A 14,767-nucleotide genomic window follows, 5' to 3' on the forward strand; every position below is an offset into this window, starting at 1 on the left:
GGTGCTTGCATCCTTGATACTAGTTGGAAGACTTCACAGTGGCAAGGCCACTCAGTGGCTAGGGTGTGCAAATCCTCCTTTGGGGTTGGCATACTTCAAGCAGAAACACAGACCAGAGCTTGTGCATTGGCTTCATTCTGAAATAGTCTGGTTAATACATACCACAACTGCTCTCTGATTGGAACTAAATGCATAGTAATTGCAGACAACCCAACATTACCTCTCAGAACCACACTACCACTCTAAGCCAGACCCCTAAATTACACACACTTAGTTCTGTTTTGAAACATGGCCAGGATCTTAACTGTGTTATTCAAAGCTTTAGTTTTGTCAGACCATGATTTTAAAAAGATATAGTCTGCTCTACTACCAAATGGGTGAAGCTGTATCTTTCAGTGGCTTCAATTTTAGTGTGGGCAGATTATTATTTTAAAGAAAGGAATGTATCAGTGATTGTGTCAATGGTTTAAAACACAGTCTGTGGGTATGAGGTACACATTTCCTGTATATACTTCTTTCAGTCGTCCAGCTGATTTAATTTTTCTGTTAGAAAAATCAGACTAGACTTTGGTTCCTCTCCACGTAATCCAGAATTTTAAGACTTCATCTTCATGTAATTATTCTTTCATGCTAGTAAATAGTGGTTTTCCTGTGAAACATTAGTTACATGCTTTATACAAGAATCAGTGCCCCTTGTTGATAAGTCGATGGGAGATGTCTGTCACTCTGTGGAATGCTAATTACTCTGTCCTCTCTCCTTGAGCCTAGATACCTGGGGAGTCTAGCAAGTGTGGCTAATGAACAACACATGCAGTGGCTGTGGGACTTCAGTGGGAGGAAGCCCTTTTGGATAGGCAAGTACATCAGTTTTTTTCCAAATGTGAACTGCAATTTTCAGCTTTTAGTAATTTTCTGAGATGGATTTACTAGTTATACCAAATTAACTTTAAAAACTACAGTTAGTTTGGGATCATGTTTAATGGTACCATGATTCTGTAAACCTGAGAGAAATAAACTCTGATAAGAATAAAGACAAGACCATTGTGTCAATTTTCTCATTTTGGTCTCTTCTAGTGAAGAAGCCAGGTCATGTCTGAAAATATGCCACCCATGTTGGTCTTAGTAACTCAGAGGCTAAGTGAAAAGATGTGTTTTAGTTTGTATTAATTAACACAACCTAATTTTACAACTGTTAATTTCAAGAGTGTAAACAAGGTCTATGAAGATCTGCAAGATCTGCAGGATGTTATTTTCAGAAGGAATCTGAAGGCATCTGAGGCTGCCCAGACTTGAATACAACATTCTGCTTGACATCTTAAGTATCAATAGAGAAACTTAGGAGGTGATAGAAGTGCAATAGATGGAAAGAGAGAAAATATTTTAGATAGGCAATAATGAGGAAAAGTATATTTTCCATTATACAGATGGTACTAATTGCCTTATGAAATATTAAATTGTATTTTACTTGTATTCTTCCAGATGTTTTTTTTCTCTCAGCACAATATTGTGTGCATTTTTTAACAAAGGGATAGAACAACATGCTTCTGTTGGCATCAGGCTCCAAGAGATGATAAACATCACTGATTCGGTTTTACCAATTTCACACAGGCTTGAACGACCAAGTCAATCCTGGACATTGGGAGTGGAATGGAGGAGAACCTGTAACCTATATAAACTGGAGAAGAGGCTCCTATCACTTTCCAAAGAGAGGAAGAAATTGCGTATTGGTGCAGAAGCGAGGAAAATGGCAAGCAACTGACTGCAGAAAGGTCAAACGTAACAGCTATATCTGTTCAAGAAAGCTGTAAAGAAAGAGAATCCCTGTGAAAGCCTGTGGACATTCATGTTGTTTCAATTTTATTTATCTGCAGACATGTGAGGGTATGCAGTTAGAAAACTGTCCTAATTATCAGCAAGGTTTATTTTATATGCTTCCAGAGGTGCAGATGCATTGGACTCTAACCAAGGAACAGAGGTCAGCTGCAAAGATTAAGTCCAGGTTAAGGTTGTGAACTCTTCCCAAAGACTTTGATCTGTCACTTACTTGTACGTATTTTTGCACAAAAGAGTTAGGCCTGCAGGCTTTCATCACATTTCTGTGTAAAAATACCTTCTATTTTTTGAAAAAAAGAAAGTGGGACATCAGTTGATTTGCTTTGCTCTTAAGGAGGGGCTGTGAATTGGCTGTTGCTTTAATTAATTTGCAATAAAAACTGTAGTTTTACCCTGCAGTCAGAAAAAGAGAAAGACTGCTAGGCGTGGAAATGAGGGCAGACTTTGCTGGCTAAAAACAGGTCCTCTTGGGTGATGAGGGGAGGAACATTACATCAGGAGACTGGGGCTTCTTTGGTGGATGGCCTAGTACAATGTCTTACGAAAATACCAATGGCAGGATTTAGTGGCAGAGTACCAACAGAGGCAAAGCCTTGTACTTCTTTTTCTACTTCCCAAGGCCAGCTTCAGATCCTAGTTGATCTGCTCACACAGAGATGCATATTGTCTCACATTCCTAACCGAAATTTTTCAAGGTTTATTGGAATTGCAGGACGGCGCTGTAATTTTTTAGTGTAATTAAATAATGGGACGTCTGTAAATTTGATGCTATATCAAGGGATGATTTACACAATAAAAATAATACTGAAGCTTAATCCTAGAATATTATCTTGGGATATTCAGTGATACATGAACATCAATAGGATTTACATGTGTGTATAAACCAATGTAATCGTGAGACATATTTTGTACTAAAGCAGCTATGGCTTTTGAGAAGTATTAATCTAAGTCCTTATTAGGGATTTGAGGTTTTTAAAAATAATAATAAAAAAATCCAGATTTAGTTATGAGAAAGGCTTAAAAATCAGCATTTAATAGGAAAAAACAGCTGCCCATAACTTAATTTTAACTTATTTTAAATATATGCAGTTGAAGTGTTACCGTTTCTTAACATAATAGTAAATTTATATCTCATCTGTCAAAAATCTTGCTTTAGGACCTTCTTACTGCCAGCCTTAAAATTAAAAAAAGAAACAAGTCATAAGCTTCCTTAAAAAAAATTAAAGCTCCTCTCAAACCCTCCCTCTGCCCATGATGAGTGTGTGTCAGCTGGTGTGTCACTGAGTAGGGTGAATTTGCCTTGTACCTTATGAACTCTCATCCCTCCCATCTGCCTGCCTGCTGCCAGCCGTTGATTCTCCCCTTGTCCCCTATCAGCTTATCTATTTGGCCAGCCTCTGGATCAATTGCATCTGTACACTATTTGCACCAGAGGTGCAAAACCTCCTTCTGGGGTTTCTCATAGCAATTTCTGAGTCCTGTGAGGAACAGATGCAGCAGAATCACCCCTCCTTTCTGGGCTGAGGGGTGCTTTTCCAGGGATTATTTATCCCTCCTCCTTGCCTTTGGCATCCGTGGGTTATTTATCCTTCCTTCTTGCATGTGACAAGTTAAATGAATATGCATGTGAGTATCTGGACAGTCTTTATATGTAGGAGAGAACTTTTCTGAAAGGCCTGTTCCAGATAAGCACAAGTGCACTGCAAAATTGGAGGAAAAATACCGTTGACAGAACCTCAACACCCTTATTCTTGGTATTGACAGATATAGGCAAAAATATCTCCAGGAATTCTTTTTTTGTCATGGTAATCTTTATACCAAGCTTCTAGATACTTTTGCTAGACACTAACACTTGCTTAAGGAGTATTCTAGATCAACATAGATAGGCTAATTGTTTCAAGAATTCCCCAAACCAAGCACCTCTGAGTACCCACATAGACCTGGTTTTATTTCTGATAGTTTTCACTGCAAAAAAATATAGGATCTAAAAAAGCACTCTTGAGTTCTCTTGCTGTTGGGATCTGGAATTCCAGGGAAAATTGACTAAGAGAGCTTGGTTAGGTATAATCATAAACTTTTGTTTCTTTAGGGCCTTCTTTTTATAAAAACTGCTGAGTTTATTGGTGCTATCATGATAAAACCTGTCAAGATTGTTTAAATACCTCTCCTATTATTTCATAAATGAATGACATCAACAGAGTGGGAATTTTGACCAAGGTGCTTGTTACTTCATCAGTAACTAAAAAATGACTCATGCCTAGTCTGAGACACCAGTGATCTCAGAGGTTTGCTTTTGTGAGAAGAGGGGAGAATTTCCCTTTTCTCTATTTCATTTGAACTACTTTAAAGTGATTGAAGAACATGAAGATTGCAGTACACAACAGACTGTTGTGCAAACTGTACGTGTTTACTGATTTCATTGGATCTAATACAATACACTAATGAAGCTAAAATTCTTATATTGCAGTACAAGAATATTTTTGCCCTGAAAGGTTGCTGAACTTTTTTTCAGTACAATGAACTGTTCCAAACATTTATTCATAAATTTAAATTTCTGTCCTTAAAAATGAAGTATTTTTTCATAGATTTTTACAGCTTTTATTAGAATATTGGAGTTCAAAGAATACGACATACTCAAACCAGGGAAAGTACAAATATATCACTTTTTCTGTTGCCATAGGAAGTTGCTGTCTCTAAGATGTTTAGTAAAGAAAGGGCCTAAAATCCTGAGAAGTCATTGGGAATTTTTCCAGCCTTCAATATTTCTGAATTAGACTCTGAGTAAACTCAGGGGAAAATCAGTATTCAGAGCATCAGCATCAGCAGGGATATTTCAGGAGGCTGAAAGTAAGAACAAGGAGCATGTAAATTCTGGTATTCACCTATGGATGCCACATTTTCTGGATAAACAAAGGATTTATTTCACCAGAACTATCCATATGTCTTTTAAGAACAATAGAACAAAGACGCAGCAGCTCAGTGAAAAGAATCCAGTGGTTAGCCTAGATTTCTATAAAGGGATGGGTAACATGAGCTCTTTGTGTGCCTGTCACTTTTAACCACCTTCTCTCCCTGTCAAGTATCTTTTAAATCTGTTGATCAATTTCAAACAAATTTGACAGTGAAGTAGTTGACTCAAAGACAATGGTTATGAAAAAAATTTATAGGCAACTGGCCACAGGAACTCTTCTTCCAAACCAAAATATTCTAAAACATTTGTGTTGTTATTAACTTCATGGAGATCAAGTTTTTAATCTGAAAAAAATCAAAGTTTTCCAGATCTCTTTTGTACACACTGAAACTTACTGAATGCCTTCAAGTCTTTATTCACTCATTCTAAAATTATAATAATAGCTTTGAGAGAATTATATATATAATTAAGTGAATACTGTGATTCTACATTATTTACATCACAAGACTGGTGCTATTGCAATTCTTATATTCAGAACACGATATATATTGTTATGTTTAACTTTGTAATGTGTGTTAATACAAAACTGAAACGTATTTTGGTGAACATGTATTTCTTCAGTTTAATAATCTCACAAAAGCTTTTCTTCTAGTGATAAAAAACATAGCGTTGGGCATAGTAGAAATGTACTTATAGTTAAGCATAATATACCTACTATTTACTCTATGCAGTTTCTGAATTCCGTTTCTTCTTATGCATAAGCCTGTTCCTGAATTAATACTATAAGGACATTTGTATCATAAGCAAACCATTTTTAAAAGAGAAAATGCTGTTTATTTTGAGGAGTAAATTTAAGAAAAGTTACAGATCTGCAAACAGTTACACAAGAGGAAGAATGAATTCAAGAGTGTCAATTCATAAAATTGAATTTTAATATGATTATTGATTTAAAGGAGAATGAGAAAAAAAAAGTCATTGTCCCTCAGTAACCTCAGTCATCTTCATGGAAGAGATGCAGATGTCAATTCTCCTCTCTTATTTCCCTTTAAGAAGTTATGCTGCTTGTAATATGGAGAACTGCGCTACTCTAATTCCATTGCTTAACTACTATCCTCTACAGCGGTACACTAGCAGTATAAAGTTAGAAGACAAGAACACAATAGAGCTCGTTTGTTTATTTTTATAGTGTTGAGATAATGTATTTTTTTTGGTCAGAAGTAGTCCTAAGGAACAGGAATCTGGTATCTGAAGTACTGGATATAACCACAGTAAGCGAAAGAATGTAATTTTATTCATACAGATGAAATTTTCAGCTAAGTCTAAATACATTTTTACTTTAATAAAAGAAAACTTATCTGCATCTTCTTCCTTGGATTACACTACAAACATTTTCCTAGTGTCGTCAAACTCTTCAGTGAATCACCACTGCTCTCTCAAATTATTCATGACAATCTAAGAAAGATGTGTATTCCTGAAGACTGAAATGTCTCTTTGCCCAGAGTCTTTCTCCCCTGGCTCACTGTCCCACAGCTTAACAAGTTGAAGCAATCAAGCACATAATCAACATAGCTCCTCAGGCTGGGTTTGGAATTGGGTACACTCTCAATTAGGCAGTACATATGTGCCAGTACCATTCAGGAGGTGTTTCGGGAGGTGGACACCTGTCCAAAACCTACCCGACTGAGAATTACAATAGAGAGAAAGCCACCCACCGCATCGTGTGTACGTACCTACAGCCACGAGAACATGGGCCAATATACACGAAAGGACACTTGTCCTAGCCCTGGTGGACACACACGTGAACATTTTAAAGTGTGAGCATCTGCATTGCGGCAGCAGTTCAAAACTTCAGACTCCAGTTCTGTTACTGCAGCACAGAGAAAAGAAACAGAGAAATGTGAACAGGAAGGTATAAATGAATGAAGAAAGAAACAATGCAACAGAATTGAATAGCAGAGGGGGGAATTAATGATGTACAGTATCTAAGGTTGAAGGTACAAAACTGAACAGATTTATTGTCTGTTCTTTCATATCATACCTTGTAAAAAGCCTTTTGGTTTTGTAATTATAACTTTCCCATGAGGCCTGTATGTGATCTGTTTCCCTGAAACTCAGTAAAACAGAGACCACAGATGGCTTTCTTTGATAAGTACAATAATTGGAGAATAAACTGCATAGTGCTAATTCATTAGTTCTGAGGTCTTCATATGGGTTCTGTAAAAGATATATCTGGATACCAGTTTGTCTGCATAGGATGTGTTTTGAAAATGATAGGATATTGAATTGGGCTATAATATATAAAATCCATTTTAATGATTTAATCATCAATCATGCTATGATGAGACTATTTAGCTCAACAGAAGGCAAGTAATTCAAGCACTGCCTAAGAATTATTTTTAGGCATCAACTGGCAGTGTAACTAATTACTCAGTTTATGTCCATAATGACTGAATAAACTACAGCTCTGAAACAAATGAATAATAACACTTTGCATTTGCATAGCACTTGTCATCTATAGACCTGACAGTTTTAAAAGGATGGGCAAACACTCATGGTGACTATTTCTAGCAAAAGCAGAATGTCCTGAATAAATTGCTACTATGAAGGCAAATCAAAGCCTGCTTGAAAAACACTGCTGCATTTAGCCACAAGATTTAACAACCAAAATACAGTGAAAACATGTGCTATGCTTATATGAAAGGGTAATCAGGCAAGAAAACAAGTTTTTATAAAAGATACAGCCTTGCTTTTTGTAGAAATCTATTAGCTGTATTTGGAACATAATGATAATGTTCCCAGTCCAATCTCTGTTGTCAATTATTAGTCTATACAGTTGATGTCACCTCAAAGAGACTTACAAATACTTACTATTTTTAAGTTCAGAATGATTCTCTAAACTCGCTGTCTGAGCTGAGGTGCCTTCCCATAATGCAGGCAGGCTCCTGCCTGAGCTGAGATGCTGAGGATAGATCGGCTACCTGTGCATGGTCACACAGGCAGCTGACTCCAAAACAGATTTAGACCATGTGCAAATACAGAGCAAACTGTGCCCAGATGTACCAGGTCCCATTTCTTACCAACATTGTCTCTTGGAAAGCAGCCAGAGCTTACTATCGTAGGCATGAAGGAACGGTATTAGACTGCCCCGGGAGAACCAGAGCTGGGATGCTGCTTTTGGCTTTCAGCAGGTCTTAGGTAAAACCATCCAAGAAAACCCAGGAACTAGAACTGGGTTGACCTAGAGGAGAAGAGAGCTCTGTTTTCTGCCTTTGGGTTGCAGAGTGCCTTTTGGAGTGACTTGCTGACACTGCTTTGCTTCAGTCTTCTTTCCTACCCTTCTGTAAGTAATACTTTGTGCCTTTACATCTGAAGCCCTCTAAGGCAGGCCTTTTCTCTTGCTGTATGTTACAGGATAGCATGGTACATACCATGAATGGATCCTGATCTTGAACAGGTTTTTTTCAGTGCCATTACACTGCAAATGTAACACTAGCAGCTTAACATCTATACATATATGTCAATACTAAGGTTTTTATACATTCCTTGTTAATATTTGCACTGCACCAATAACCCACACCAGTTTAGTTTAGATAGAAGTGTCTGTGCAATATTACCATTTACCATCATTCCAGTATTAACATTTACTTAATTTTTATTTGTGCATTGACAGAGACATCCTTAAATCACCTGCATCATATTTGCTGCTTGCAATGTGATTTATTCTTTGTGAAGAGCTGCAGAAAGAACACTCTGTAAACAGCAGTAATAACATGATTTTGCTCATATTCTTGCTACAAAGAAGAGAACCCTCCTTCAGAAACTAGAGATTCTATCTGGGCACCAAACCATGCTTCAGACACAACAGATAAGAAGGGCAGCATACACCTTCACACATACACGTTTCTTTCTTTCAGGGCAGATTGGGGTAAAATTTAACTGGGACTTAAAAGCCTTTTTTCTTTTACATTGAAGGTGGTAGGATTTTTTTAAGCGGGCTTTGAAGTTAGGTAAATTGGGCCTTTCAGGCACTTAGTTTTCAATTCTGTAAACATACATGTGAGTAATGTAATGCAATTTCACTTATATGGATAAAGTTAAATACAGACATTACAGGATCAAGACCACACCTGGAACTTTTAAACACAAAGAGCTGGTATACCACTGGTCTAGACTTAGAGAAAAGGCACTTCCTGGCAAAGGAGGTGAAAAATAGCAGAAACAGGTAAAAGCAAACAGAAAGAACACTTCCGTTGTGTTGCTATAATCCAGAAGGAATCATCTTTAAATTGTTTAAGTTAGCATTATATTTTTAAATTCTGCAGCAAAGAGCTGCAAAAATGTGTTGCTTCAAACAGTCAAACCTCATGTTTGAAAGACATATTGCCAAATGTGTCCGACCCTTCTGTGTCAATATAAGACAATATAATACATAGGTGTGAGTATCAGCCCAGCCTTGTAAGTCTCTAAGCAACCAAAATAAAGAGGAAAAAAAGAAGCAAAACTCAAAATGTAATGCCCTTATCTTTGCTGAATAGTTTTGAAGGACGAGTACCAACATGCACCCGATACAAGGAATTTTAATTCCAAAGGTCAACTGCTTCAGTTCAACTTGTTAGCCAATAAAGACAGGATGTGAGGATTCAAATTGCACTTCTAGGCTACTTGATTAACTATCTACCATCAAATTAATCCTCTTGACTCATTGTTCTTCCAGTCTAATGCTGCATATGCTTGTGTAAATATGACGCAAGGACTTTTTGCAGGCACACCTTAGAACCCTTGTTGCAGATGCCAGTATTTCTATGATTTCACTCCTTACAATTGTGGGAGAATCTGCCCTCATTCTGTACACCTGACACTTCAGAAAGGCACCAAACCAGTGGCGGAATTAAACTGCTCTTGGCTGAAATTACTGAGCAATAAAGCTTGTGCTTGATGGCTGTGCTTCCCTTAATGAGATCAGCCCACTGAGGTCAAGGCACAAATACACTCTTAATGTTGGTGTGTGAACCCCATTCTTGCTGGAGCTCCATGCAGTTCTGTCTCAGGATGGACCTCAAGATTAGAAAAAATTTTAACTCAAGTGAATTGTGCAGTAAGGAAAAGGTCTAGATCTCCACTAACTTTGTGTGCTGAAGTTATAAGTCAGTGCCTCACAAGGATGTTGCTAGGCAATTTTACTTCGATTATCAGGCGATAAGCTTATTCCCCAGAAATGAAAATCAAATAACCCCATATATCTAGTACAGACCACCTAAGTTTTCAAGACTAACAAACAGATTAGCTACAAAGTTAAGAGTCTATTGATAGACTCTTTCTGGTATAAACAGGAGTGTAAAGATTAGAGTACCTAAATGGCAAATTATCTGAAGCAGAATTTCCCTTTAGTATTTTCAGATTCGGATCAATGTTTATGATACTTACAGAAAATATCTTCTCCTTCTCCCAAAACTTCCCTCTCTACAATGTTCTATCAGATTTTTTTTTCTTACACATTGCATAGCATGATAATTTTGCAAAAGATGCCTCCAGTTTAGGGTCTAGTAGTCTTTAGATATTTCTGTTGAGGCATTGATATCTAGAATCATAAAATATGCCAGTTCCAACATGCTTTGCTTAAATCTTCATTTTGTTTACCAACTTTACAGGATGCCATAGTGGCTTTGGTGCCTGAACGGGATGTAGCAGCGTTAGTTAACCTTTGAGAATCTGGGGCACAGAGTTTCTTCACCCTGGGATCTTTTATTCTGGGCTAGTGATATTTCTGTACTCCAGCAGCTGCAAACCTGCTGTGAAGGAGGTGAAGCAAGGGCTAATGCTCTCTGCCAGATTCCTCTGGGTGTGTGAGCACCAGTCTGCCAGTTTGCAGTGGTGCTGCTGCAGGCCTTGGGTCATATCCCAAATCTGAAAGACCAAAATTAGATGCAACTTTTGAAAACATGGGCTGATTTGATGTCTCCAGATACAGCTTCATGTTTTAGCAAACTTTAATCAGCTTGCCTTTTCCTCTTGTGATGAAATAACACCCTCTGTTTTGACAGTCTCTGGCTTTGTGGAATGGGAAGTCAAAATAAACAATGAAGACCACATTGAACATGCTAATACACAACCTCAAATGTTTCCTTAATTCCTAGGCCTAAGCTAGACAGCTTATCCAAACATTTCCTCCTGTTGACTCCTTCTGTCCCCCTCACCGTCCTGGGTTACTAGATTTTAGATAGGAACTTCTAATACACATAATCCAGATTGAAAGCAGAGTTTCATTAGCAAAAACTCCCCTATCATCATTGTAATCTACAGTAAATGAATGCAATTAGCCACATCAGGGTCTCCCCTGAGCCCTCCCCTCCTCTGCACACAGACAGCAGCCATAAGCTGACACCAGGCTCTCGTATAAAGCTAGCACACTATGTTCACTGCAACAGCAGCAGGTCTACAGGGTTACACTTTACAGGATCATGTCACTGCTTCTCCTTCAGCTGTTTGTGCTCTCATGTCTTGGAGCCACAGAGCCACAGAGAGATTCACCACAAAGGAAAAGCAGAAGGCCATTTCAGCACCTTTTCCATCTGGACAAAAATCTCCTTGAAAGTCAGAGTTTTCGTGAGCTGGTGGGGGAAAATCCAGTAGGTGTTGAGGAAACCCCAGGAGAACCAAGCTTTTTTGTAGCAATTCCACAGACAGCATCTGAAAGTGAGAAGCAAGGGGAGAAAAAAATGTCCAGATTCATCCTTCCCAATGCAGAACTCCGTGCAGACCAAGACCTGAGAACCTGGGCAGCATCCAGAGAGATCTCTCCTGTGGAAAACTTCTCTCCATCCCTCTATTCCAGCAAGAGGGAGGCTGAACCTCCCTATAGAAAAGATGCCAAGAAATTTTGGGACCACTTCATGTTAAAGAAAAATTCAGCGTCTGAAGAGGTCGTCCTGCCAATCAAGACCAATGAAATGCACCAAGAAAACTGCAGAACCCTGTCTTTTTCCCAGGTAAGAACAGGTGTCCAAGGTCAATAAACGTGTCCTTTCCCCTGCCTCTTGTAATCAGCACCTAAAGACATTAGTTCATTTTCTAAGTCATGGGCCCACTTCAGAACGCTCATGCACAATAAGTGGCCGAAAAACACCGCTGAAAAAGGCTGAAAAAGCTTTAGTCTCATGAGGCAAACTGCTACATTGCAGCACTGGAAAGCCACACATTCAATTTTCAGAGTTATTTATTCTTTTTATGCAAAGATGTTCTGACCTAGCCTGAGCAAGCAGGGCAGTGGTAAGTAATTATCCATACAATGAATATACATCTAACCAGTTTGTGTACATGAATTACCTATATATATATATATATATATGTATATACATATACACATATGTATATACAAAGAGTCCTGGGGCAAGTATTTACAGGAGAAGCTGGTTGTTTTCTTAGAGCTAAGCAAGGATTCGTTTCTGCTGTATTAATCGGAAGACTGATGCATACATATAATTCTGTGCTAAGAATGCTGGAGAACTGGTAAATTGCCCCACGCACAGATGAAGCCATTCTGTCTTATTGTAACATCAAGACATGAAAACAGTATAGATAAAAGTGCTGTATTCCTCATAAGGCAACATCTATTCTCAGTTTTTCTTAATCACAGTCCATCAAGGACCATGTTTTTTCACATCCCTCACTAAATTTATTTCACTGGCAGACACATGTAAACATAGATGTGGCCTAGAAACTTGCATCATTTTACTTTTTGTGCCATGTTATATGGCAAGCTTTCTCCAGGATGGCTGCAGTCATGCCAATATAAAAGTGCTAACTTCAGTCTAGGTTTTTATGGCTTGGGAGTTGACATAGGCTCTCCTGATACAAGGACTTGTTATTCTTGCAAACCAAGAGATTATAGAACTTTCATTGCACTTTTAAGATTTGCATTAAAAAAAACTGCTAAAGAACACATCTTCCACATGGAGACAAATCTTCAAGATTACAGTTGAGTCTAGCTTGTAGTTTATATATAAGAATGTTGGGCCAAAATGATGTTTTAAGTTCTGCTAAGTGGGTAAGACTGCTTAACAACCATGTCAGAAATCTAGAACTCAAAAAGCAATTAAAAGGTAAATATGACAAACCCACCTGTTGGATTTTGCCTTATCAGCTCACAAAGGCTCTGATGAAGCAGATTTTGCCTTTGTTATTCAATCTAAGAATTGCCCATAGGAGTGCTAATGTTTGCTTTTAAAAGCTCTTATGTTTTACTGCTTGCTTGACATAAAAAATAAACATGTTTAAAGTAAATGTTCTGAGAATAAAAAATAAAGTATTTTGGTTTTTTTTTTTTTTGCCTTCATGCCTTCTAGCAAAGTCCATGGGCCATTCATGTACCAGGAACTTCAAATTGCTTTCTGTTTCAGGGTGTTACTCATGAGAACTGTGAGAAGGTGATGGTACAGAACAATCTGTGTTTTGGAAAATGTAGTTCCTTTCATGTTCCTGGTCCAGAAGATCGTCTTTATACCTTTTGTTCTCATTGCTTGCCCAGCAAGTTCTCCATGAAACGCCTGGATCTCAACTGCACCAGTTCTGTCCCAGTGGTCAAAGAAGTCATGATTGTAGAAGAGTGTCAATGTGAGACTCAGAAGATTAAAGACCCTGTGATTGGATCTCTACGGTCAGACTTGCATGCAAGTGTACATGAGCACAATTAACCTGTGCAAAGTACTTCTTAACTCCTTGATCATAAGAATTTGCCAATTAAAAAAACCAAAGAACTAAAGCTTTCATCACACTGGTACACAAAAATATTAAAGATGTAGACTTGCTACTTGAACTGCTTCTCTGCTTCAACAACAACTTTATCTAAAATGCAATGGATGTTTCCTTGCAGCTGTTAAAGAAATGGAGACGAGATTACTGGGCTTATGTGTAGAGTTCTTACTTTAACAAGGGAAACCTTTAAAAAATTTTCCACCCTTCCTATCACTGTTTATAGGATGCTAGTAAACAACAGCTGAAAACTAGCATGATTTACCTGTGCAAAACTCTAACGTATTGGCTGGTTTATATTGCCTTTGCTTGCAGGCACTGCCAATATAGCTCTGTTGGCAACACAGATGAGGCTTTAGTCTCCTCCTTGCAAAAACAGGTCTACTTTTACATCAAGATAGTGGCTGGAGAGTGTAAAATACAAATGGATATAAGGCACATAGAGATCTGTGACTAGTTAAGGTCATTCTGATTGCTCCCAGCTGGAGTTCACTTCCCCGTGAAAACTAATATACCTTACAATTTACACACTAAGATAGTGGATATTTTGCCATAAAATAAAAGGATATTTTGCCATAGAAAGCACCTAGCCTCCTTCTACACACCTGCATTTGCTCTGCATGTTTTTTTATTGAAAGTGTCATACAGTAGAAGGAGAAAAAAATATAAAAAAGGGTATACTCCAACAGAAAACATCATAAATGAACAGACTGTTATTATTATTACTTAAGTACACTGTAGAACAACAATGTACACTTCCCAGTCTGATGAATTTTAACGTTGTCACTGACACCAAGATAAACTTTAAGTGATGTTCTCAATACTTGAACTAAAGCAGAAAAGGCATTCATGTGATGATAGAAAATCTGCAGAAGGATTTTAGCAGCATGGCAATACCTGTACAGATTTATAGGAATAGCTGAGAAAAGTCTCTGTTAGGAAAGGTCTGAGTCTAGTGCTAGCCAACACAGCACCAGTGGCTGTTAGCAGAACTGCTGGCTTCTCTGCTCTCTCGAGCTCCGTCTCCCTGGATTTGTCCTGCAGACCTGGCACACCAGGCAATGATCAGCTCCCAGCAGGTAGACTTCAGCTTGTTTCTAACCCAGCTCCTTCAGCCCTCTGGGAATCTGCTCCACTGCTATTGCCGAAATCTCAGACCTGGGCCCCTGTTGTTAAACCATCCACAGCTCTTTTTTGGGGTATTGTAAATCAGTATTGATACAGCTGGTCAATTCAAGAGTTGGGTAGATGATTCCTTGTATTTGAACTGCACTG

At 38.2% G+C, this 14,767-nt stretch overlaps 2 protein-coding genes across 2 annotated transcripts in view; both read left to right on the top strand.

The window, feature by feature from the left end:
• Positions 1-5,470, top strand: part of FREM1 (FRAS1 related extracellular matrix 1) — a 75,414-nt gene extending 69,944 nt beyond the window's left edge. Inside the window, exons 37-38 of the mRNA XM_009469204.2 lie at positions 769-854; positions 1,609-5,470. Coding sequence (XP_009467479.2) covers positions 769-854; positions 1,609-1,808 — 286 coding nt within the window. The 3' untranslated portion in view covers positions 1,809-5,470. The remainder of the gene's footprint in view (positions 1-768; positions 855-1,608) is intronic.
• A 5,732-nt stretch (positions 5,471-11,202) lies between these two features.
• Positions 11,203-13,434, top strand: CER1 (cerberus 1, DAN family BMP antagonist). The gene is made up of 2 exons (XM_009469205.2): positions 11,203-11,730; positions 13,141-13,434. The coding sequence occupies exons 1-2, from the start codon at positions 11,203-11,205 to the stop codon at positions 13,432-13,434; spliced, it is 822 nt and encodes a 273-aa protein (XP_009467480.1).
• The last annotated feature ends 1,333 nt before the right edge of the window (positions 13,435-14,767 follow it).

The sequence above is a fragment of the Nipponia nippon genome, unplaced genomic scaffold (genome assembly GCF_047370975.1).
Source record: "Nipponia nippon isolate SJK-2023a ecotype South Korea unplaced genomic scaffold, ASM4737097v1 scaffold_8, whole genome shotgun sequence".
Taxonomy (NCBI): domain Eukaryota; kingdom Metazoa; phylum Chordata; class Aves; order Pelecaniformes; family Threskiornithidae; genus Nipponia; species Nipponia nippon.